The sequence below is a fragment of the Oryzias latipes genome, chromosome 3 (genome assembly GCF_053564925.1).
Source record: "Oryzias latipes strain Hd-rR chromosome 3, Olatipes_Hd-rR_3.1".
Classification (NCBI taxonomy): Eukaryota; Metazoa; Chordata; class Actinopteri; order Beloniformes; family Adrianichthyidae; genus Oryzias; species Oryzias latipes.
The window spans coordinates 32232189-32258604 of NC_136239.1; the positions used below are offsets into that span (position 1 = coordinate 32232189).

A 26416-nucleotide genomic window follows, 5' to 3' on the forward strand; every position below is an offset into this window, starting at 1 on the left:
AAGAATCAAGGATGAGGAGCAGTAATAAAAAGGAAACAGCTTTAAAGATTAACCTGGGGTGTTGGATACAACTGAACACAAAGCATGACTATTAAATAACAAGGAAAAATTAACCAAAAAAAAGCACAAAATATCACCTTGGGATATGGCCATGTTTAACAAAATGTAGAGTTAATCCAACAACAATCTCCATCAGTGGTGGCACTGACTGAAACCAGATATAAAATGAAAGGATGAGAGGCAAAGCAGAAAACTGACCTAAACCCAGAAGTTGGGGAAAAAGCTGTCCTGTCTTTCTTTCCATAATAAATAAGTGTTTGTGCCTTTTGTTTCCAATTATTCAGCATGAACTACACTCTGTGTTTCGCAATTGTATCTTAAAGGTTTATTTTTCTACCTGCCTGCATTAAAAAACTACAAAACACAACAAACCACAAAAGGTGCAGTTCCCAAAGGTAACATAGAAAATAATTACTGTAATGCTGTACAATTCAATCTGTGTCATGTGCTCATTTAACTTTGTTACTTATTATGGACAATACACCTTAGCTCACATCCCAAGAAAAGTGATTTGTTAAAATCAAAGGTGATCACAGCAGCCATGCAAACACTGATGGCATTTCAGAGTGGAAAAGGATTTCAGGGAATGACTGAATAATTGTTAGATCATTGTACCATTCTCACAAGCTTTTGATACTTTATTTCTTGTAAAATCAAATTATGGCAGAACATAAAGGGAAAAACATCTCTCTCAACACTCTACCATGATCTATTGTTTTGATTTTAACTGGTAAAACAAACAGACAACCCAATCCAAATTTACTGTATACCCAACGATGTGTGTTATAATGGTCACACCACTTTAGAACACACCTCTTTCTTTTTAAACTGAGGAAAATTAGGCTAATTTTACCCAGATCAATACTAATGGATGGTTAAACAGAGTTTTGTTTAGTCCCGACTCAGCTACCAAAGACTTAAACTCTTAACAATACTAAAATTTAAGTTTGAACAAAACCAAAACAACTGATAAAAGCACAAATGTACACTCCCCCACAGTTGTCATGAAAAGAAACAAAGCAATAAGCATAGAACAGACTTTTGAAAACTTTTTAAAGTGGGAGTCCAGAGGAAATTGTTTGTCCTTACATCAAACTTTTAAGGAGGGGTCTTTTTAGTAAGTGCAATGCTTGGCATTTCAAGGTTGGTGTCAAAATCTGTGATTGGATGGTGAGGGTATGTTTACAATTCATCTCCTGGCAAACTTCCAATCACAACTCCTTGGTCTCATTCCAGCACATCCCCTTTTTCACATTCTTATCCACTTTTCCTGTTTCTGCCAAACTTCCATAATGATCGAGTTTTTCTGCTTCATATTTGCTGCATGTAAATGAAATGTAAACATGTTAACTCCCTACCAAAACCACACTGTAACCTGTCCTATCTATGAGTTTTTTAACTTTCAGATGGTTGGGCAGAGATATTTCCTCTTCCTGACACAACCCTGTATTTTATTCGGGCTGGGAACCAGCACAAGGGAACCCAGACTTGGACCCCCGTGTGGCTACATAGTCAGACAGTGGTGTGAAGGGTCTCGCTTAAGGACCAACACTGGATGCTTTTCCATGCGCCAGTCCTACACACAGCCAACTGAGCTGTCCAGCCGCTTACCTCCCACTTATGAGTGACTCACCTTAAAAAATGAACAAAAACACGGTTGATTTTACTAATCAAGTAAAGCAGTTGATCTCTTGGACTTAGTCAAATCTGGCATGAAATCCACCAAACTGATTTTTAGAAAGCTGAGGCTACTACAGATTACACCTCCTTCAGCTGCAAACCTTTATGACCTTAATCAACTGTGGTTCTTTTCCTAATGCGTTCCAGCCTTGGATCACTTTAAGTTTTATAGCTTAAAGTCAGTAAAGCCATCATTGTATAAACACATCATGGTTGGTTCTTTATGACTGGCACAGTGTTCCTCTGGCAGCTTTCCCAGAATGTACAGCAATGCTTGTGGTCTTTGATCGTGCCCCCATATGCTCTCTCTTGACCACTGCGACCACCCTCAGTAACATCATCTGTTGCTGCCTTCTTTGCGCTCAAAGCGTTATAAATTTTCAAGGATGTTGTTTTCTGTTCTAGAAGTAAACTGACAGATGATCAACCATATTCTTCAACAAATTCTGATTTCCTAACACGCCAAGCTCAAACGGCTGTGCTTTTTCTTGCCAATATGAACAGTTTTATGATGAATGAATGTTTAGGTCTCACACTAGCTTCATCTCTACCAAATAAAAATATAATTATGTGTCTATAATTATGATTGACCACAAATATGGGAAATAAGTAGGAAGATTTGAAGTTAAGGGTTTAAGGAGGTTTCGTCTTCCCTTTATCAACTTAAATTCTCACTTTGATGAAAACTGTCTTTTTGGTGTTTTTAACTTGTTCTTGTGGCATTTTCTCATGATGGAGGGCATACAGTTGAAAACTTAAATTTACACACACCAGATAAAAACACATCCATGCTTTTCTTCCCTCACTGTTGGACATGAAATAAAAGTAAAATGTTCCTGTTTTAGGTCAACAATTAACAAAATTAGTTCTATCTGCTAAATGTCAGTATAATTAGACTAGTGTTTTTTTAGACATTCGTTTAATACTTTTTTTATCAAAGTCAAAGGATACATACATTTCATTAGTATTTGGTACTATTGCCTTTAAACTGCAGTACTTGGGTCAAACATCTTGGATATCCTTCCACAAATTTCTCACAAGATTTGGTAGGAATTGTGGCCCAGTCCTTCCAACAGAACTGGTGTAACTAAGCCAAGTTTGTAGGTCGCCTTGCATCTCCACGCCTTTTTTTAAGCTCTGACCATAAATGTTCAATAGAATTTAGATCTGGGCTCTGTGATGGCCCCTACAAAACATTGATTTTGTTATCCTTAAGCCACTTTGTAACCAGTTTGGGAGTATGTTTTGGGTCATTGTCCATTTGGAAGATCCATTTAGTGCCCAAGCTTCAAGTTCCTGGCTGATATCTTCAGATGTTGCTTTAATATTTACACATACAGTTCTTTCCTCAAGATGCCATCCATTTTGTGAAGTGCACCAGTCCCTCCAGAGCCAAAACAACCCCACAACATGATGCTACCACCCTTATGTTTTACAGTTGGGATGATATTCTTAGGCCAAACATAACTATAGTCATTGTGGCCAAACAGTTTAATTTTAATTTCGTCACACAACAGGACTTCCAAAACTGGAAGTCTTTATCCATGTGTGCCTAAGCAAACTTTAATGTGGCTTTTCTATGTTTCTTTTGGATAAATGGGTTTTTCCTGGTAGAGTAGCCTTTCAGCCCATTTCGTTTCACTGTTGATGATGACACATTCGTACCATCTTCAGCCAGAATCTCACAATATCTTTTGCCTTTGTCCTTGGGTTGTTCTGGACACATTGGACCAAAGTACGTTCTTCTCTGGGACACAGAACCCGTCTGCTTCCTGAGCGACATGATGACTGGACGTTTTCATGATGTTTATAGTTGCGTACAATTGTCTGAACAGAAGAACGTGGCACCTTCAGGCATCTGGAAATTGCACCCAAGGATGGACCAGACTTGTGCAAATCCACAGTTGTCTTCCTAATATCTTGACTGATTTATTTTGACTGACCCGATGTTTTAAAAACAAGCAAGCATGTTTCAAATGTGCTCTAATATATATATAGGTGTCTTTCTTATTAACTCAAATGCTGTCAATAAATGTATCAGAAGCTTCATGAGAAATGACATCATTATCTGGGGTTTCCCAAATGGTTTAAAGGCATAGTGATCTTAGTGTATGTAAACTTCTGACTTTGATAAAAATAATAAAAAAAAAAAAAAAAAAATAATAATAATAATAATAATAAAAAATTGTCTAAAAAACCCATTGTCTCATTATTCTGACATTTAGCAAATAGAAACAATTTATTTAATTGTAATTGACCTAAAACAGGAAAATTTCACTTTTATTTCATGTCTGATGGTGAGAAAAAAAAAAGCATATGTGTGTTTATGTGGTGTATATAAACTTCTAGTTTCAACGGTATAACAAGATTAAAACTGCGTTTCTGAGTATTTCTTTATTAAAATGAGAGTGGATGGTAAAATGCTGTTGGAAAAAAGCCAGTAGGTGTGACATATCAGCCATAAGCTCCCTACTGGGCTCCATTCTGATGGATCCACTCATAGACGACAAGATCTATATACAACTTTTTTTAGTCCAAGCTGGCATTTGGCTCAAAACTGTACAGCTGGACTACTCCAATATTGGAGTTTTTTGTTGCAACACAAATGTTAGGTTGGGAGTGTCTGTGCGGGAGACCGTTTCAAAAAAGAGATATTGGGAAGTAGGGGCGGACTAATCCTCCAGTCCACACTCAGAGATGGATTTCTAATGAACTCCTGCCATTCTGCAGACGTTTTGCCCTAAAATGTCACAATTGTTTTGATTTTGCCTAAAAACTGCACAAACACAAGACCTTTGCGAATCCTTTTAAAGATGGATCAAAAGATGATCGGAGTGGGACTTTAAAGTGTTACTTTAAAGTGTACTTTAAAGTGTGCTTCTTAATTTTGTATCACTTTAAATCTTTATAATGTTTAATACTGAGTAACAGAAGAAGAAGAGAAAGTTGTTTTCCGTGGTGAACTAACTTGTTTGAGTTTAGTTTGCTAAACAGCATCAAATTCAATTTGAAAACAGTCGAGGCAGACATTTATCATCCTCTGCAGCACATATGCTGTGGTAAAGGGCTGCATTAATTGTGTCTGGGCTGCTGCTATCAGCACCATGGGATGTGTGCAGTTATGCTCTACCTGGATCCTGCTCATTACTCCATCTGTTAGAGATGACTTGGCAGCGAGTTTCATCTGATCTCTGGATGTCTGTTTGTTATCAAATCACCTGGAGCTACAGTCCCTTTTGTTTTCTCGTTCTGCAGTTTTTATTAATTTCAAATAAATGGTAAATGTCTAATAGCAGTAAGCCATAACCTTTAAATTTAGCCACGTTTTTAACTTGCTGTGTTTCTATTTGATACCATGTCTGTAGCCTCGCTGTTCCATCAGTACACCACACTGCAGTAGATGTTTTATATGTTTTGATGGTTGATTTTGCCAGAGATCGTCTGACATAACAGACTTTTGATTGCAAAAATCTAATTACAAAAATAGCTTGAGTAAGGCAGAAGAAGCACTAATAACATGGAGAGCAGCACCTCCCCTCTAAAACACTGCATGTGTCTCTGCACCCTCATCAATCAAAGCTCTCCTGTATACGCTGATGTACTCCTGTCAATTAAAAAGGAGCACTTGGCAATTCATCATCCTCCTTGTACAGCACTGTTGTACATGAAGTCCTTTTACAGGTTGGGTGTTCACAGCCTGCATTCACTCCACAGTGGTGTTAATTCGGCTTTGATCACTTACAGAACATGATGTTTCTGCTACTAAATTACGCTCGTTGCTGGAAGGTGCAGCGTTTTTCATCTGTAAGCTGAAAGTTAAAGGAAAATCACAACTATATCTTCTTTTTTGCCTCAGAGAGCTAAACTTTGAGATGTTTGAGACTGTGCAAAGTCTTTACCTGCCTTTTAATGCAGTTCTTATACAGATTACAGCTGTGAAGGAAGATAGGGGAATGACCTTCCTACAGTATAGTCTGGGTGACAAACTGGGGATTTGCATGACATTACTTGCCGCAATTCTCATCGACATTATTCTCCACTCACTGGTTAAGTGCCAAAGACCTATTGAGAGCACAGTCATAATAGAAATATAGAAAGAGTTATTGTTGAATGAAAATGCCATTCAGGGGCTGCAGCTATACACTGAAAGATAGCTTTTGTGCCTCAGGAATTTGCTGACTTTGAATATAGTTTCATAGAACTCAGGATGTGGGGAGTTTATAACCTCTTATATAAAAATTAACAATAATTGAAGCACTCCCAGACTGCAAGAGATACTGGAGTTTAAATTAAGCTAAAATGACTAAAGATCTTCAAAAAAAGGGATTAAAAATCTAAATTAATTAAATACAATAACATTATACAGTAATTATTTATTCAATAAACAAAAGCACTCATTCCTAATCACGAAATTAGTTAAGACTACAAATCAAATAGTGACAAACACAAAAAAGTCTTAAACTATTAAAGTACGGACTAGGGACCAAAAAAACAACATATTAAATTTTGAATTATATTTAATAAAACGCAGGATTCCCAGAGCTCTTATTTGAAATTTATTCAGTTGTTCAGATCCCGTTATATCAGTAGATGTTTTTTTTTTTATGTGATCACTTTAAAGAAAAACAATGTAATACAAGTTTCTTTTTTAGTTAAGTCTTTACTAAATTATATCTTTTGTTTAAATTTAATGGTTTTTGTGTATTGTAAACATGTGCAGAAAAAGTGAGCATCAAAAATAATTATCAAGACAGAAAGTAATTCTAATGTCACAGGAAGTAATGCAAATGAGGATATACTACTTCTAGACCACATGGCCAAAAATGGAAACTTGACAAATGAATAATTTATTATAATTGCATCCTGACCGTAATGTCTAAGATCTTATTCATGACAACGGTCCCCAATCTTTTCTGATGTGTGTACAGTAAGTTCAAATTTGTCACTTTTGGTTTTTAACTTTTCAATTAGTGTATTTAAAAAAAAAAATGTAGCAAAAAAATGTAGTCAACTATTTCTGATTTACAATTTCCACATTTTGAGATAGACCTTGATTAATAGATGCTTACATGTTTGAATTCCCTTCTCTGTCTGACTTATCAAAGTTGATTCAGCTCCAGCAGGTTAAACAAATACCATTTGATCAGGTTTCCTACTTTTAATAAATACAAGTTAAGGAACTTTTTTTTTCTATAAATGTGTTATACATCTTTGACCCTTCAATAAAAGAGATTCTGTGGCAGAAAATATTTCCTTGTTGGTACAAAACTTGATCTTTTTTTCTTTCTTTGAATAATCTTTGATATATAATGTTGAAACATTTTAATCTTTTAGTAAACAAGTTCAAATGTGAACATTTGAAATAATTTATTGTGTGAGTACAAAATTAAAGCATATCAGCTCCAAAGTCAATCTTTTTTGCTAGTATATATTTTGAGTTGCTTTTTTAACAAATGACAATAAACCTTTTTGACCTTGAGGATTTTATTTGGATTATTGCAGATTTTATTTGTACTTAAAGCTGAAAAACTACAGACTTGGTAAAGCATTAAACTTGTGGATTTGATTTGGGTGACAATAATAAAGGTTGCCAGTGATCAAGATTTTGAGCAAATACTCAAGGAGATAAGATTTGGATTTGAAGGGGAAGACAGCAGACAGACAAAGAGTGTGAGTGAGGATGCTTTTATTCATTTCGAGGGGCACATTTTTCAGAGCATACCTCTGGCTTTATGCTAACTGAAGTGATGTGATTTGATGGTGCAGCAGCTCAATACCTACAAACAAAACATCAGTCCTTACGAGCAATTTCTCTTCAAAAAACAAACAAACCTGTAAATACTCAAATGACTTGTAGTTGAAAAGCGAAAAATGAGAAGGGGTTTTGCAAACTGGAGCGGAGTAAAAGTGGGATGATGGGAATGGTTCCACTTTCTTTCTTCATCATCACCTACTGCAGAGAACAAAGTGACCCCCCTCCTGCTTACTCAAACCTCTTTAAAAGCAGGGAAAGGATTTTAATAAGTAGCAGAGTGGCTAGCAGTGCACATAGTAGTCTTCAATGGGATTAAAAGCCTTTGAATAGTTGAGACCATTAAATTCTACACCAGTCCTTTAGCGCCCTATGAGTATGTTTATCATAGGGATTAGCAAACCCAGAGAACACTTTACCCCTGAAGCACAACCACCTCTACTTGTAAAATTATTGTGTTTGTATGAGCCACAGCTGATAAGAGTGATTTAGCTGCGCTGGAACTTGAAGCTGTGGTCCCAGTTTCTGGCTGTTCCCATTGGATTGAACCCTACAGGGCAATTTATAAAGCCTTTTTAAAAAAAAAATTGTCATCTTAGAGCACAGCCGTCAAATCCCAGTATCAGGAATTATGTGCATAATGTGGGCAAAGAACAAACCAAGGGATCTTGGGAAGTCCTGTGGAGAGGTGGGAAAATCTCCTCTGAGGATGTATCACGCCTCTTGCAATCAAAAAAAAGATTTTAAGGATTTGACAGCCAGCGTGTTAAGTCATTAATCCAAACCCATTTTCCCGCCCTCTTCCTCTCCTTCAGATCTTCCACATGACCTATGACCTGGCCAGTGCCATGGTGCGGATAGTCAATCTGATCGGCATGATGCTGCTGCTGTGTCACTGGGATGGCTGCCTGCAGTTTCTGGTGCCCATGCTGCAGGACTTCCCCGCTGACTGCTGGGTGTCCAAAAATAAGATGGTGGTAAGTATTCCTGCTGTAACTGAGTTCTGCCGCCTGCTCCAATCAGATTATGGTCTGTCTTATCTCATCCGTCACTTCAGTAATTACTGTACTAAAACCCTTAAGCTTCCTGGGAAAGATTGCATTGCATATCTGTCATTTCAAAACCTAAATCAAATGTATTTATCTACTCCATTTGCCCACATTTATTCAATTTACTGATGATTTTACTTATTAGGAGCTCCTGCCATGAGCGCTTTTTGTGTGGAAGGAGGTTGCGGTCAGGACATTGATTTTCCGAAGAGGACAGACAGCCCTTTTTCCAATACTGGTTGAGTTTTATGCAGCGGCTTCCACTGAGCTGTCATGCTGTGTTTTAAATTGATGTATTATCAAGCAGCTGCTGTAGAGCAGCCTTTTGTTAAAGGTGACTAATAGTAAAGTGTTTTCTTTTTATTAGTTTACAAGTAGATTGCGTCATACTGGATGTACAATCCGCCACCTCATGTGGCGTCATTTCGGGACTGCATACTGTTAAAAGATTTTGTACCATAGTTTGGATGGACATTAGTGATGATTCATTCTTTTAAAAATGTGTCTTAGTAAATCAATGTATATGTAGTTTGAACCCAGTAGTTGATGGGCTGTCAATATATGCTTTTATGTTTCTTCTGGTCATGCTGTATTTCTCTATATGACTACATAAAAGCTAGCCAATATATATATTCCTATAGATCTAATCAAGACAAATTTTCTGTAGGTGCTAATTATTATTTTTTTCTTAACCCTTTAAAGACCCACTCATATGAAAATCATGTTTTCTGTGTTTTGAACACATTCTAGTAGCATTTTTCTCACGATGGAGGACGTATACAGAGAAAGTTCAGCCCAAAATTGATTTTTTTTTTAGTATTTCTTCATCCAAATTGTGGTATATCAAGAGCTGAAGCAAACATGCTGTTGGAAGAAGCTTGCAGTTGTGACGAAGAAGCTACTACAGCAAACTACAAGCTCACTGCTCCGCTCCATTCAGATGGATCCACTTGTAAACAAATAGATCTGCACCTCTTAATTTTCCTTGTCCGAAATGGCATCTGGCTCAAAACTGTACAGCTAGATATCTTGAATTTTGCTCACCATTTTTGTTGGACCTGTAAATTTTTTTTATTGAAATATAATCATTACAAAACTCTCGCATACACAACCATATAATGATGCAAGGCACAGCTCTTCACAAAAACAAAGATTAAAAAAACAAAAACAAAACAAGAATGTACACATATATGAAAAATCTAAAAAAAACTTTCAGCATAAATTAAAATACAAGGCAAACAACAATCTGAACCCTAGATTTGTAACCATTCTGTAGCAGATTTACAAATGTCATCAATGAAAGGATTTGAGTTGTGAATATATTTCTTGTTGCACCTGTAATGTTAGGCTGGTGTGAGTGGCTGTAAGCTCGCAGGAGAGCATGTAAAACAGAGAGCTTTCAGCAATGGGGTGGTAAAGAGGGGGGTCAGGATTTTCCTGTCTCAACTGTTCCGCCCACAACTCAGAAGTGAATTTCTAAATTTTCTGCCATTCTGCTGAAACAATGTCCTAGAAAATGACCCAGGTTTTTTTTATTTTGCTTTTTTAAAAAAATCAAAAGGATGATTGAAGTGGCAATTTAAAACTGCCTGTTCAACCAAACGGTAGAGCACCTTTAGAAAACATATTATTAAAAGCATTGGTTGTGTGTATGATTCCCCCAAGGCAATAAGCAGCAGAAAAACACTATTTTTTAAATTGATTTTGTCTCGGTTGGGTTGTTAATGGGTTCAAACTCCTTCAAAGTCCCAATCTGATCATCTTTAGATCTATTTTTACAGTCATCTTTTAATTATGATTATGCTGTTTTTGGACAAAATAATAATAATTAAAAAAAGGACATAGTTTCTGTAGAGCGGCAGGAGTTAGTTAAAACTTTGCTTCTGACTTTGGAGGTGTGACTGTTGGCCCATTGAAATCCCTGCGCCCCCTTCCCGTCACCCATAAGCTTTCTGTTTTACACACTCTCCCATTAGCTTACAGCCACTCACACCCCCAATCTAACATTACTGGTGCAACAACAAAATCTGAGCTATCCACCTGTACAGTTTTGAACCAGATTCCAGCTCAGACAAGGAAAACAAAGAAACACAGATCAAGTCATCTGCAAGTGGATGCATATGAATGGAGTAGAGAATGGTGGTCGTGGCCAGCTCAGTGTATTTTCTACATAACACAAAATCTAATTTGTACAAAGCATTTTTTTGTCTGCTCCTGATTCCCAACATTTGAATATAGAAATACTCAGAGATGCAATTTTAAGCTTAAATTCTTTTTATGTGTCCCCCATCATCAGAATGAATGCAACAAGAACCTGTTAAAAACACAAATTTCACAATTTTAAATTTCACAAAATAATGTAAAATTCTGACTGGTTATACATTAGTTTTACCAGGGATATTTATCACATTAGAGAAGTCATTACCCTGCCTTGCTCCTTCCTGGACCAACCGTGGGCCGGGTGGGTGGCTGCCTGGAGCGCGGGGTGGGTCTCCCTTGGGGTGTCCTGGCTTGTACTCCTGGGTGGTGATGAGGTGCTCGTCTTGGGCTGTGGGCGCTCTTCTGGGGTGGGGCCCCGCATTGGGCCCTTCTGGCGCGGCGGGGGGGCTGCTTTCCTGGTTGGGCCGGAGCTGCACTCTCTGTCCCCCCACGAGCTGTAATGTAATGTAATGTAATGAGCTGCCGTGCGGGTGTTGGGGGGTTCTGGCTGCCGCTGCTGCGGCAGGGGTCTGGGTGTGGGGATGACTGGGCCCTCTCCCTCCTTCTTTTTACATTCCATCATCCATTTTAGATAACATAAACACTCACTTGAGGACAGGTGTTAGCTCACCTTTGCACAAATATTTTGCGTGATTGAATGAAATATTCACTAGTTGGTTTGAAGGCATAAGTATGCGTGTGTGAACAATATTTGTGTTGTGTACATATTGAAATGTGAACATTTGATCTGTGTTTGTGATATTTGAATGTGTGTGTGGACAGACCCCGCCCTTACAGACTTGATTTACATCTGAACCTCCCCGTAATGAGCATTACCATCCAGAAACTTGTTGCTTTATGCTGCTTCATGGTTTTACCCCCCCCCCCCCCTTCTATAATCACCCTTCTATCCCCCCCCTCTAACATTCCTCTCTCTTCTTCCCTCCTTTCCTTTTCCGGCCGGTCCAACACCATAGATTTTCAAATACGATTAAAATTAATAAAGTTTGGCCTTGATTACAAAAGGGGTTTATTCAGACATACCTCTGGTTTGTCTGAAGATTCATAACCCCTGTTGTTAGAGTAAAATATGTCCTACACAAGTGGCCTTCAGCTCTCATCTGTTTGCCCAGCTGTTGGACAGGACAAGTAAAAAAAAAAAAAAAAGAGAGAAGTCATTACCCTAAAATAAATTTTAAAAAAAGATTTAAATGTTCATGAACCAGAGTCTAAGCAATTTTGTCATAGAAAATATTTCAGGTACTTTCAGGTACTTAGATCTTTCATGTTTTTAGTTCATCACACTTTACCGCCTCTCTGACAGGATCAGTTGTTTTACTGAATCTGCCTCTTTTATTTTTAAGCATAACAAAAGACACCATCCCCTGAGATGTTCCCAAGTTGGGCTAAATTTAGCTTCGTTTTCATCTCTTTGAGCAAGGAGACAGAATAATGTGTGGAGGTGTTGCTCAGGGACATTGTCAGTGCTGGGGATCAAAGTATCAACCATAGTCTATTGATCAAGCTTAAGATTGGGATTTAAAGGAATAAAGATAAAAGAAAAAGTTTTTGTAAATCCTTTTTTATTTTCACGTTATTTTAAAAACTTGACTTGAAAGCCTTAGTAATAATCACTTTTTCGCCACATTTTGAACCAGCTAAAATGTCATTACGTTTTCCATAAGTAAGCATGTGCCATATTTTATACAGCATATAACATTTGTGTTTTAACCGCAAAATAAGACGGCAGTCTGTCTGTTCTGTTTTGTAATAGTTGAATGGGAATGAGAAATTAAATAAAATGTTTTAATTAATGTTTTTATCATTTTCTGGTTTTCGAATACATTGTTTTAAATTGCTACAGACAAGGTATCAATTCAAACTTCTTTTTCATGAGTTATGTACCAGCTTGTTTGTTAAAGCTTATGGGGCATTCAGTATGGGCTGTTTAAAAGTTGTTATTGGTTTGAAGTTTATCTCATTTTTGAGGAACAGAAAAACTAATTGTGTTACACATTTTCAAGGTTTTAAAAAGCTTTAAGGCAAACGCAATCTGCATATTTGGAGTAAGTTGTGATGATTCATGAATTGATTTGGTCAGTATGGTGATAAATAAGACCTTTAGTAAAATTAATTTTAAATCTAATTTTCAGATTTTACAGTTGTGACATAATTGATTTCACTTTCATTACTCTTAATACGTCGTCTTAAATCTTTGTTTTCACTTTGCTTGACTTGAATATTCTTCTTGATTCTAAAAAATAAATGTCCCTTTATGGGTTTTAACAAGATTTTGAAATGTAATGAGATTAATTCATAATGTAGGTTGTAATTTGTGAAAATTTACCCTTTTAGCATCAAAAACCAGAGTTTGTTTTCTTCCATAAAAACACTACTGAATTGATCACATTACTTTGAAAAATAATTATTTTATCGATGGAACAACATGATTATCTGTGAATTTGTTTGGGGCTCTGAAGCAGACGGTAATATGGTGTAGAGGTCATTTTGTTTGGCTGACATTATCTTGTATGCATAGATGCTGTAGGTGTCTATAGACTCATCCACAGTTATTTAAACTCAAAATAATAAGTGACTTTTTTGTTATTAATACATTCTTTAATACCTTCTTGGGTCATTGGGCTTTACTGTTTTCCAGGAGGGGACAAACCAAATGGCTTTCTGTCTTAGCTTTTCTTCAGTGGAAATGAGTTTGAAAGCAATTTGGACATGTCACCTCCAGGAGAGAGTTGATATTGATTTGCCATGAACCACCACTGGGATTTTAAGGAGAAGGGCCTATTTATCTACAAATGAGAAAACTCAAAGAGAAATCACATTTTTCTAAATAGCTGACCTACTTTGCTGTCATGCAAAGCTCCACTGTCTCACACTTTTTATGTCCACTCCACTTTATGTCCAGTCCCCATGATTCTGTTTCAGGCTTTTGCCCAAATGTCTGCTTGCTAAGCGTCCCAGATTGAACAACAGATTGAAACCGAACAAAAAACTGCCAATAGTTTTTCTGCGAATGATTATGTTTGTCTGTAAGCAGTGCTTGACCTTAAATTTACAATCAGCCTGGTTATTTAGGACAGATAACAAGTTTTTCTGTGTTGTCTTTCTCACTCTGCTTATCTTCTGTATTTCATCCAGAACGACACTTGGGGACAGCAGTACTCCTACGCACTTTTCAAAGCTATGAGCCACATGTTATGTATTGGGTATGGCATGTACCCCCCAGTGGGAATGACAGACGTCTGGTTGACCATCCTCAGCATGATTGTTGGTGCAACATGCTACGCCATGTTTGTCGGCCACGCCACAGCGCTAATCCAATCCCTGGACTCATCTCGACGGCAATACCAGGAGAAGGTGAGTCCCGATTACTAATCTTACCTTTGTCCATCTTACTTTACTTTATGTGAAAGAGATTGCGCTCCTGGGAGGCTTATCCCGAGAAAAAAATCTCACTTGTTTCACTTGTAACATTGAATGTCATTGATCTATGAACAGGGACTGAACTCACACACTCCTTGTTATAGCGGTTCTGTTAGAACTCTTACAGAAGAGGGAAAAACAAACACCATCTGTCTTCTAAAATACTAGTTTGAAAATTCACTTTTCTTTAGAGAAAATCGAAACATTGTTCTCTGTACTCCCAGAGAGATGAGGATATCACTGCAAGAAGTAAAGATTCTTTGTATCTAAAAACCCACAATTGTTTTAAGAAAAGAGTACAAAATGTGAGTTTGGGGTTTACTTTCCAGTAGCTTTCAAATGATCCGGGTAGCCAAATTGAAACCATTGACTGTCAAGAGAACTGGACTGAGTGACCCCTGCACCCTTGCAATCCAAACAGGGATTACCTGCTAGTAACCCATTATACTTCAATTGAGAAGTAATATATATATATATATATATATATATATATATATATATATATATATATATATATATATATATATATATATATATATATATATATATATATATATATATATATATATATATAGTGGTGGAGTTATTCAAATTATAAACTGGCAGTTACCTCAATAAAAGGAGTTGTCTCATGTTGAACATTCAAAACATTTGATTGGACGTCCAACAGGCTCATTCCTGATTGGCAAGAGTGCTCGCCACAGAAATTTGGACTCAGACTGACCCGGACCTATAACTGCTCGCCGATGTTGTCTGACTGCAAAAGGTTGACATCATCTTAAATAAAATGGCGACTGAATTGACTTTATTTCGTTGGAGCCAGAAGTAAGCCCGTTTGTTAATGGTCCAGTTCTCATAAACAGTCAATGATCGAAACCCATCCTTCGATGTATAAACTGAGAAAAGAACAACAGACACATAAAAGCAGCACCTTCCCCAGTTTAAGGAAAGTCTGGATAGCTGTCTGAAGGCTGAGACAAGCAGCACACTGATCGTGCCATGTCCTTTGTGGGCCCAGCGTGGGTGATAATGAGATGAGCTGCTGGGCCACCACTGTGTCCTGTCTCAGCAAAGGGGAGACATGAGAGGGTCATCTCCAGGTAATGGAGACAGTGGTTTGAAAGATCACACCTAAATAAAAGAGAGTATAAGACGACGGGGGAAGACGCTAAGCAAACAGGAAAAGGATGCCTGGTGTTATGTCTCGCAATATAGAGAAAGTCACACTGAACATCTGGCCCTTCTCTGCACCACTCAGCATGTGCTACCAATGCCATTGGCTGCCATTTCTGGGATCTCCCCTTCAGGCACCATAAGATTCTCTCAGCCATCTGAAAAGGGTCCCCTGAGCTTCCCTCTGCGCCGCAATATCTGTCAGCATAAAGGCTATTACTGCACACTGCAACTACCATTTATCTTTTCACAAGGCTCGACGATCAAGTAAGACACGTGCAGGCACGTCCACTGCCTGCAGGACAGTCAGTTATCTTGTCTAGTGCAGTGTAGGATTCACTCCTCTGCTCATCGGGGTCAGGCTCTTCTAAGAAGAAAACCTGTTTTATCCATTGCATTAGTTGTGTGACAACAAGATCTTCTTCAAGGAGATTTCCCGCTGTTTTTCCATGTTAGACTAATGCCAGTAATCCATGTGCTCAATAAGTGCACAAGACATGGAGTTCTGAGAAGACAGGTGACTGTTTTTAGATTTGCCAGTGGGCTGTTACAACAGGTTGCCCGTGGTTCCCGAGTCTGTATGAGCTGTTATCATTAAGGAAATCAGACTGTGGAGAGGTAATGCTGGTCATTTCAAGCTAAAAACTGCAATGCTTGATAGATCCATGTAAAATGTCCTGATTCTAACCCAGAATACAATATAAGAAGTTGAGAATTAGATGTTAAAAAAACAAAAGAAATATATTTATATATATATAATGAATAAACTTGTGCTCAAAGCACAATAATTGTTTATCTAATTAAAGGGCCGATACCAGGGGTCGGCAACCTACCACTTAAAGAGCCACTTTCATCAGTTTCCCACAGAAATGAAAGCACAGGGAGCTGCAACACTCAGTGTTAGAAAAAATCATTTTGCCGAAATATCGCGATGGTTTATTTGGCGATACTTGTATTGATTCCAAATGTTGTCAGGATATTTATTTAATTATTTATTTTAATTATTTATGAGCGTGATGTTTCCTTTGAACTTTTGTCCACTCGTTTCTATTTTTTTTCTTTAAATCCAGTAAACCCAATAAAGTATATTAATTTCATGGAGGAAGCAGCCCTTAGGTTGTTGTGGGTCTGCAATCATAAGTGGTGAGTCTAAGCCCCACCCCTCTACCTGTTCACATCCTCTGCAGCTCCTAGTTGTTTTCCCCCGCGTGCAAACCCCAACCCCCCCCCCCAGCGTGTTTTACACAGACAGAGCAACATACGGTCATCATAGAAGCAAGTGGACAGGATAGTAGGGGCGTCCTAATGCACATGTAATTAATTTTGCGCGAAAATGGGTGGTTTTATTCTAGGAAAAAAAACAGGCTTTTTTTTTTTTTTGGCCGCTAATGTGCCCTCTACGAGATTTCCATTGACTGTCTTTTTAGAAGAACTTTCCATCCCATAACAGACTTTGGTCCGCGTTCACAGCTGCAGACACGCCCCCTCCACATGCTCACGCTGCTATTTTCATTATACCCGGTCGCACTACCCAATGGTGTTAAAGGCACCACAACAATCTTAGAACATGATAGTTATTTTACAAAACCACGGGGAGCCGCAGATCAGGGAGGAAAGAACTGCATGCGGCTCCGGAGCGGTAGGTTGCCGACCCCTGGCCTATAACATGCTATTCATAAGCATTTTATAGTAAAAAAAATATCCATGTATATGATAATATATTACCTTTGCCGCACAAAAAACATTTTTTTAATTAAATATTAGTTATTTTCACAAGCTATTTTCTTACCTGGAAGTAAGACGACTCGGAAGTAAGACCGACCTCGGCACTGTGTCTGCGTCTCGCCCGTGAAAACTAACAACATCCAAACGTTTGCAAAGTTGAAGATGCAATTTGTGCATATAAAAGGAAAAAGTTTTAGCCAAACACCGCTAGCTCCATGGGGAAAGTGGTCGTGTGTGTCCATTCCCACCCTAATCCCTAACTACTAAAAAAATATGTCGTGCGCGACAACAGTAAGTAGTGCCCTGGATTTGAAAAGTAGTTCGGACACTATTTTTTTTAAATAGCAAATATGACTTCATACATTTCACATAATGAAAATATAATTGATTTGAGCATTTTTTTCTATTATTTATTAATCCACTATATATATATATATATATATATATATATATATATATATATATATATATATATATATATATATATATATATATATATATATATAATCCACAAAAACACAAACAGTAGAGTACTTTTGGAATTTTTGCTGAGAAACAATTTATAAAATTAAGACTTGATTTTCCTTTTTTTTTTATTCCTTTACAAATTTTACTTTTTTAACCTAAGAAAGTTTAAAGTAATTCACTATTCATGTTTATCTTTTTTTGTCCTTTAGTCCTCCCGTATAGCTGATTTTTTTTCCCTATTCCCAATTCCCTTTCCTCCTGAGCAAATATTCACGCTAACGCAATTTTTTTCCAAATAAATTATAAATAATTTATTTCCCAATAGAGATGTCGACCACTTAATTATACTTTCTAAACATTTATTTTTCCCTCTCTGTTCTCTCGTTTCTGTTCTTTGAGGCACAGAAGAAATACATGGGTCAAATAACAAAGCTAACGGAAAACCTTTGTATTTACAGAACAAATTTTAGCATGAATAAGAGAAATTAAGAATTAATTGTGTATGTCAAGCTGTGTGCAAATATTTATAAACTGGCTTATTTATCATGACCTCCTGTATTAGCGGTTGTGGAACGCTTCCTTCTGTAATGGAGGCCTTAAAGTCCTCGTTAAAAAAGGAGCTTTCAGGTATGTACCACAGTCCACTTACAGATTACAAAGAAGACAGATAAATGCAGTATGCAGTAATGAGGTGACGACCTCTCTATTGTGAGCTTTAAATATTGTCAGTCACAACAATAATTTCATCATTTTATTAAGTGGAAAAGGTAGAAACAGAAAACTCAAACAATAAACTAGTAAACCATCTGTAAATGGTAAAAGTTCAAATTTCCAAAGCAGAGAAGTCATACAGCAATGCAGATAGAAAACAAATGTTCCAACAGAAGCAACTGTTGTCAGTCAGAGTAATTCCAATGGTTGAGATATGAAGATGTTTTTCAGAAGCAGCACTCAGACTCTTGGCGGTTCTCCATTTCTATTTTTTCAGTGGAGCCCCTTTTCCTTACACAGGATCTACTGTAAACATTTAAAGGGCCTATATCATGCCATTATTAAGCCTTTCAGAGTAAAGTCGATTCAAATATATGATAATGTATTACTTTTGCCACACTAAAGAATGATATTTTAATCAAATGGGTTATTTTTGTAGCTAACTTCCTACCCTAAAGTAAGATGACTCGTTCTCTGAGGCACCACCTTTCGCTCGTCTTAGGCGCCGCACATTTGATGATGTCAACCTAAAGACCGGCCTCGGCAGCGTGTTTGTGTTTGACATTGGCATTAGACATTGTGTGTAAGACTAATCAGAACAGGTTAGATAGAACCCTTGTGCTATCCTAGGCACTTTTTGACATTGGGAGTTGGGTCATCTCAACCCCACTAAACAGTAAGCTGACCTTTTTTCTTCAATGATTTGTGATCTTCACTAGTTTCCATGGATTACATGAAATCTTTCCACCTTTATCCACCTTTGTCATGGTAGGGATAACACGTCAATGGTCATCTTGAACCCATAGGATAGCACAAGGGTTAACTACATTGAGCTTTGTGGGAGGCCACATTCAAAGCCTTTCTCATTTTTTTTCTCATTTTTTAGGAGATGGTAAACCACTAAAACTTCCATTCCATCGCCTTATTTGCAGCAACAGATCTCCAAATATTTTTATAATATGGCTAATTTGCATACTGATTCATTAGTATCTTTCCTCCCAAATGCAATTTTCCATACATCTATTTTCTTAACATTCTGCATTCCTTTTGGGTCATGGGGCTGCCAGAGCTTAGCTTGGCTACTGCTGGGTGAAGGCAGGGCACACCCTGGACAGGTTGCCAGTTTGTGGTAGGACTACACAATCACACACCTTTACACACTTTCAGTCACACCCAGGGATAATTTGGAGTTATCAATCAACCTTTTAGGCATGTCTTCTAACTGGAAGGAAGCCTGAGTGCCCAGGGAAAACTCCTGCATGCACATGGAGAGCATTCAAACTCCACACAGGAAGGTTCTAGCTGGGATTGGAACTAGGGCCTTCTTGCTGTGGTGGGAAAACGCTAACCACTGCACAGCCCCCAATGCAATTTTATTACATCAAACTTGATTGTCCTACAATGAAACTGTACTTACTGAAGAGTAATGAATGAAGGAAGCTCTCTTCTTCCACCAAATAAGCCATTTAATGTCACAGAACCATATCAGCTGCAGTCTTCTAACAAATCATTTGTCCATCTTATTGTGCACAAAAGCCTTCAGGAATCAGACAGTCAGACATAAGCAGGGACGTGCACAGGATTTGGGAGGGGCAGGGCCTCAAAGTCTGAAAGGGGCAAAAAACAGGTTATTTTTTTTCCTTTAAACAATATGGAAATTGAGTAAAGTTTTCCTTCAACTTTCATCCCCGGTATGCTGGAATTTGTATTATTTAATTTGATCAAACTGTTGCTGTTGGGATTTTGTGGTTTAGTTTGTTTTTTCAGTGGTGGTTTTGGTCATGTTCTGTCAGTCACTCCAGGTTCATGTTAATCATCCACAGCTGTCTTCATTTATGGTAATTGTCCTCAGTGAGTAGAAGTGCCCGGTTTTCAGTTCTATTGTCAGGTCATCTGTTTTATTGTGCTTTCAATTCTCCATGGATTTGGTCCTGTTTTAGTTTATTTATTAAATGTTTACATTTCCATCTCCAAGCCCAGTTTCCTGCATTTTGGGTTCTACACCTCCAGTTTCTGCCAGTTGCACCCAAAATGAGGAATCTTAAACCCTCTTTTGCATCTTATCCTCCAAATACAGACTTTGGTTGTCATTGCAAAGATTTTAATACAAAAGATTGTGAAACTGAATGATACAGATTTTAAAGAAGGCCTTTCTAATCAGAAAATATTACATTAAACAGATACATTGTGTTAGACCTGTAGTGAGGAAGCTATGAAGTCGCCATAAATACGGTTCTTTTATTTTGAACATTTACCTGGGGTTTTATTTTGTACTCGGGACCCAGTTTCCTGTCCCTGCATGAGCTGTCCAATTAACTATTGCACTGTACTTAGACCTCTGGCAAAAGTAGAAACAGACTCCTTGACTAATACAGAGCATTTTTCTGACATATTAACCATATTTAAGCTTGTTGAATCAGTGGACGGTAACTACCGGTACTTAGACAATAATAGGTTCAGGGCAGTAGCTGCGTTGTCATATGTCTTCAGTTCTCTGTGGGGGAGCAGTTTCTCTTGCTGTCTGTCTCTGGCGGGTCTTAGTCCGAGCCGCAACTCAGACTGACTCAGAGCCGCAAAGACAGAAGCGGCAGCTCAGAATCCTTGTATTCCAAAAACAATGAGAAGAATACAGTGGGGATTTTTTGCTGAGGTTCTTTTTTTTTTCTTGTATCACTAACAGGCATTTATTAATGTTGTTCGAAAAATCAAAAACAAACTAAAAGGAGAGGGACTACAGCACTTTTTAATTCAAGGGAAAAAGGGCTGGTGCTCAAGCACTCCTGGGCCTTATCTGTGCACATGCCTAGTTATAAGTTCATAGAAAGAAATCAGGTCAAATTATAAAAATGAAAGACTGTGTAGTTTTTCTACTCTTAAATCAAATTATTACTAGTGTTATCTCCAGCTTTGGACTTCAATAGACCTGTCACTGGATTTTAGTCATGCATAACAAGAAGTTTAACAAAATAAAAGAAGAGTTAAACACCACTTGTTCAGTCCTCGGAAAATACAACACAGAAAATGAAACGCAAGTTAAGTTCTGACAATCTGGCTGTTGATGGGAGACAAAATGAGTTCTCGTAGAGTGATACAACACATATATAAACGCTCAGTGATGTGTGGAAAAGGGGCAGCATGTGGGACAAAGCTGCATGGCAGCCATAGGGAGGTGCAAATTACCTCAAACAACAGCAAAAAATGTATTTTATTGATTTAATTTTACATTTTATAGCAGCAATATTATGTTGAAGTACATACATGGGAATATGCAGTGCTGTAGGTAATGTATATGGCAATTTATATTTACAACCTTGGAAACTCTTTAGACTCCCTAACAACAACAATATTTTCTCTGAAGTAGTTCCTTTCTATGCTTAGCTGGCCAGGCTGAAGATTGAGTCGCAATTGAGCTTTTTAGCTTGTTGACAGATGCATCCTTAAACAGAACATAGGGAACATGGGGTTTTGCCCCAAAATAATCAAGTTATTGCTGTTGTTTTAGTAAAATCTTCCTTGTTTCTGGAGTTTCTTATTAAAAAAAAAAAAATGTCTAAATGAATTTGATTTTTGTCAACTATCATAATTTTCCGGGTTTGTGTTTATTCTCCCACAGACAGTTTAGACCACAGAGTTTAGACAGGAATCTTTTTGGATTCTCGTGTTTGCAGATGACATCTCGACGACATCTCGTTTAGAGTGATTATGATAGATAGGATCAAGAATAACTACATCAGAAGAACAGCTCATGTTAGATGGTCTGAAGAGAAATTCAGCGAAACAGATTAAGATAGTTTGAGCATATTTAAGAGAAGGGAGAGTGATGATACTGTGGTTTTATGATACTGGCTTTGAGGAAGACCAAAGAGGAGGTTGTTGCTTTATCTTCTGTCCTTGGTATGCTTGATGCTTTACATTTGTGGAAAATAGAATTAAATCACACATTAAGTTTAAAAATGAGCTAAATTGAAAAAGAAAAGCATTTCAAAATGTATCTAACTTTCTCTTCATGCACAAACACCCCCTTCTGCTTTCTTTCAATTTAAGTTGGAACATTTTCTTGTATTTTATACATGAACTGATGTTGTGAATCTGTCTCAGCTTAAATAATACATTGTTTTGGATGAATAGAGCCACAGGGACTCATGGGATAGAGTTTGTGTTTACTTTTTGACTTTATATTGGCATGATAAGTGATACAGCAGGAAGAGACGAGTCCCAAGAGACTGGAATTTAGAGTTTTTAAAACAAAATACGTGGCTGCTGCATATCTATTCTAATGTATACAGGATGTATGGAGGGTTAAGAAAGGCTGAGTGGTACTCTGGTGTTCTGGCATGATTACACCTCTGCTTTAAACTCTTTCAAACAACTCATAAAAGTCTTCCTAAAAAAAAAGAGTCAATCACTTATATTCACTAAATTTCCAAAACCCTGGAAATTAAAGATTGAAGAAGAGAATCAAAAATCTCCATTGCATCTTCACCTCTAAATAATAAGCTTTGGGCTTTTTATTAACAATCCCCCAAAGAGCCGTGTTTAATTGCCAAGTATTAATTAGAAATGTAAAGGGGCGGGCCTATAGCATCCCTCTGCCAATCTTAAGCCTTTTGGGACTGGCATGCCACAACGTGCTTTCTCCTGAGCCTCTTGATTTCCTCACCAACTGCCAACAAGAAACAGAACATCACTCACTTATCCCAGGATAAGTGGTTGGAAAAAGTGCTCATAAGGACACCAGAAATTCAAAAGGCCTCACTGTTGTGAGACAACACAGATCACAAGTTACCTGCAAATGAATGGGATTATCTCCTTTGTTGAGTGTCACCATCTCTATCTCTATGTTCTGCATAAATTACAGCATCAGAGAGCTATAGTGGCAGATAAGCAGCAGCTTATAGTGAGATTTAGTGACAGGCACATCCTGTATGCACAGTCACATGTGCAGCCATCCTCTGCCTCCAATCTGGGAAGATGTAATTCTCTTTTTGTGATAATGGTTCTTAACACAATGTTTCTTTAGGAATTTGACCAAAACATTCTGCCAATTTTACCAAATTATGAAATTAAGCCTGTATTCAGAAAAAAACCTTCTGTAATTTGTCATTACTTACATTTCACAAGAAATGGCTTCAAATACTTGTGGACAAGTAATTGGAATCAACAATTCAAAATTATAATTTTAATTTTAGATATGATAATCTAAACTAATACTTAGATTACTTAGAATAGGCTTGTTTTGGGTCAACTGGGTGTCATATTTTCACCTCTTTCGGTTATTACACTGTCATACCTTAATCTTTGGCACAGTGACAAAATAGTTGGGTCAAACAAGCCAAAGATTAAATGTTAACCTGTCATTCAAAGACCACACTCCTTATCGTTAGGATTCTATGCTTAAACATTAAAATATAATGAAAAGAGCCATAAAAAAATCATTTCCAGCACAATTTTCTTAGATTTCTCTATATAAGAAACTTTTTTTGAGCCAGTCTGATTCATCTTTGCTGTGTATTTGCACCATTTAACACTTCAGTGGATCAAGATCTTGTGTAACGAGCTACTTTTTGAAGAGAAGTGGGGAAGATTTTTGAACATGTTGGCTTGTAAAACACCTGAAAACAGTTGTTTAGAGAAGTACAATGAGGATGACTTTGACTGCTGTATGCATCTAACTTGTTGTCTTAGTAGATGCAAAATTTAACTTTCGTAAAAACAAAGAAGCAGGAATTTTGTTCTAAATTTTTGAGTTTACAGTATTAAGGTCTGAGATTTCCTGATGTCAGAGGTTCAGACTGTCATTCAGAGAAAATCTACTGAATGGAGAGAATATTATGCCATCGGCAGAGAGTAATTAGTACAAAGTCATACTCAGAAATGTGGCAGTATCAGACTCTTATCTTCTGTGTTTGATTCAATAAGATCTTTACCTCATACAAATGCAGTATGAAACACTTTTGACAAGGCCTTTTCCAATAACCTTTGTCATTAAACAATTTTCCAAGTTAAATATTTAGATCTGCTTGTAATATGTCAACATCATATACATTTATAAAACTTTCTTAAGGGACAAGCTTTCAGCTTAGAATTTTCACAACCTTCATCCATCTATTCTGAGCACTGCTGCTAACCCTGCACATGTTCTCATACATCATCATGGTGCCTCAGAGGCCTTTAATTGAACTGTTTCCAATCTAAATATAAAAGTTGTGCGCAAAACACCTCTGCACGCCAACTGGACAGATGGCTTTTGTTTTTGGCCTTATAGTTATGTATATGGGAATTACCTGCTCTATTTTTCATGCCTCATTTACAGTGGATAATTGCAGAGTTCTTGTCACATCAAAGCTGTGAGGAAGCAGCTAAAACTGGCAGCGGTGTTGCTTCATCCTGCCCTGTCAAACTTCTGTCGCTCTTTTGTCCCACCATAACCAGGAGGAGAGGGTTTAGTGCTGGACATGGACTGCCTATAGTTTTTATTACCTTTGTCTTTATCACCATTTTGAAAAATGAATCAAAATAACACTTTTGACCATTTAGCTAACACTTCCATAGAAAACAAGTTTTAAAAAAAGCTAGAAAAAAAACATGTAAATACAAATTTCAGTAATATTTTAGGGCCATTTCACATCCTGTTGGCAAAACTGATGATTTTGATAAATTATGTGAACCAATAAAATAATTCCCTGCAACTGGGAGGCTTGTTAGCACCCCCATCCATGGCGGACTCTCTGCATCACTGTCAGCTTTTCATCTGCACTGATTTGTGGAGGGAAAATGGATTGTCGGGCTTAGCCGTAAACACAGAACACCTATTAAACAAAATATTAGTTTACACAGTTAAAACCCTTTCTGGTTAACAGTCTCAAGCCAGCACTTCCTTTGAAGCTGTGGATAAAGTGAGAACATCTTATAAACGCTGAAAAAACCCGAAAAGGAGCCATTCTACGTGTGATGATAATCCAGACCTTTGAAACACAGCACCATGCTGTGGCATGCCTAATGCAGGAGGCGAAAAGACATTAGGCATCTTTCAGAATGTAACACACAGCTGTCATCTTTACTTGGGTGTCACATATAGGCAAGCTACTAAGAAAACAATAAAACTGTATCCACTAATGCGCACGTTTGTTTCTCAAGCACTCTGAAAGAGAAGAGTGTACATGTTTTCTATGGAAAGATAATATTTCATCTTCAGATGAGTAAGTCCTCAATGTCATGCTGAGAGGATTGTGATGATAAAGCCTCAAACCTTCACAGCATAACGGCGCTCATTCATCAGAAATCTGAAATCATTTTGGTACATCTTGTTCTTGCTTCTGCAAGTATTTTATTTTCCAGGCCACTTAGCAAAACACACAGAAATATTAGTTTATTCCACAAACACCTGTCCGTCACACGCAAGCTCTAACTGCAAATAAATGGGTTTTAGCAAGGCTGCATCATCTATTAATTTCCTGCTTTATTCATACATTTACAGAGTTTGCAACAGATTCAATCTAACAGTCAGCAGTTGAGTAGCTGTGTCATCAATATGCACACAGTGACTTCAGGTTGTTTTCTGTCTCTCTGTGAAGGACTGAAAAGGCTCTCGTCAAACACAGACCCACTAAATCTCATCTAAATTTAGCAATCGGAGGTAAAAAAAACAGAAAGTGAACATTGCAGGAAGGAAAAGAGGCAGCAGCAAAAATGAGGCTGAGGAATCCAGCCACTTGTCATTCGGTCAACAAGGCTAGAAAAGCTCACTAATATTTCCCAAAAAAAGTGTAATTTTGAAGATTTTGGTGTAGCTCATTGCACCAAATAATAAAACAGTATTATTCTCACAAAGAGACATGCTTCCAACTGCTTTCTGCGAGATCTGTGGTGTCGAGAAAACAATTTGAGACAAGAAATAGCAAACAATGGAGGTCAATAACATCACTCAGAGTAAAGCTGATGGCAGCACAGTAACTGTGATCAAAGAACACCTCCACCACTACCCCATGAATGGTTAATGCTTTCCTTTTTTTTTTGGTTTCTTATTTTCATTCAGAGCAGATCAAGGAACCTGTTATTATTCCCAAGACATGTTCAGTCTGCTTTGATCTGCTTCTCTGCTTTTAATTCTACCAAAAGAGTAAAAACCCATCAAAAACATGATAGTTTTATTTTTTTT

The 26416-nt window shown here is 37.4% G+C and overlaps 1 protein-coding gene across 4 annotated transcripts in view; it reads left to right on the top strand.

The window, feature by feature from the left end:
- Window positions 1-26416, top strand: part of hcn4 (hyperpolarization activated cyclic nucleotide-gated potassium channel 4) — a 93891-nt gene that overhangs the window by 40336 nt on the left and 27139 nt on the right. For all 4 annotated transcript variants that reach the window (XM_078944619.1, XM_078944618.1, XM_023950458.2 and 1 more), the window contains exons 3-4: window positions 8308-8469; window positions 13897-14115. In XM_078944619.1, the coding sequence (XP_078800745.1) occupies window positions 8308-8469; window positions 13897-14115 (381 nt within the window). The remainder of the gene's footprint in view (window positions 1-8307; window positions 8470-13896; window positions 14116-26416) is intronic.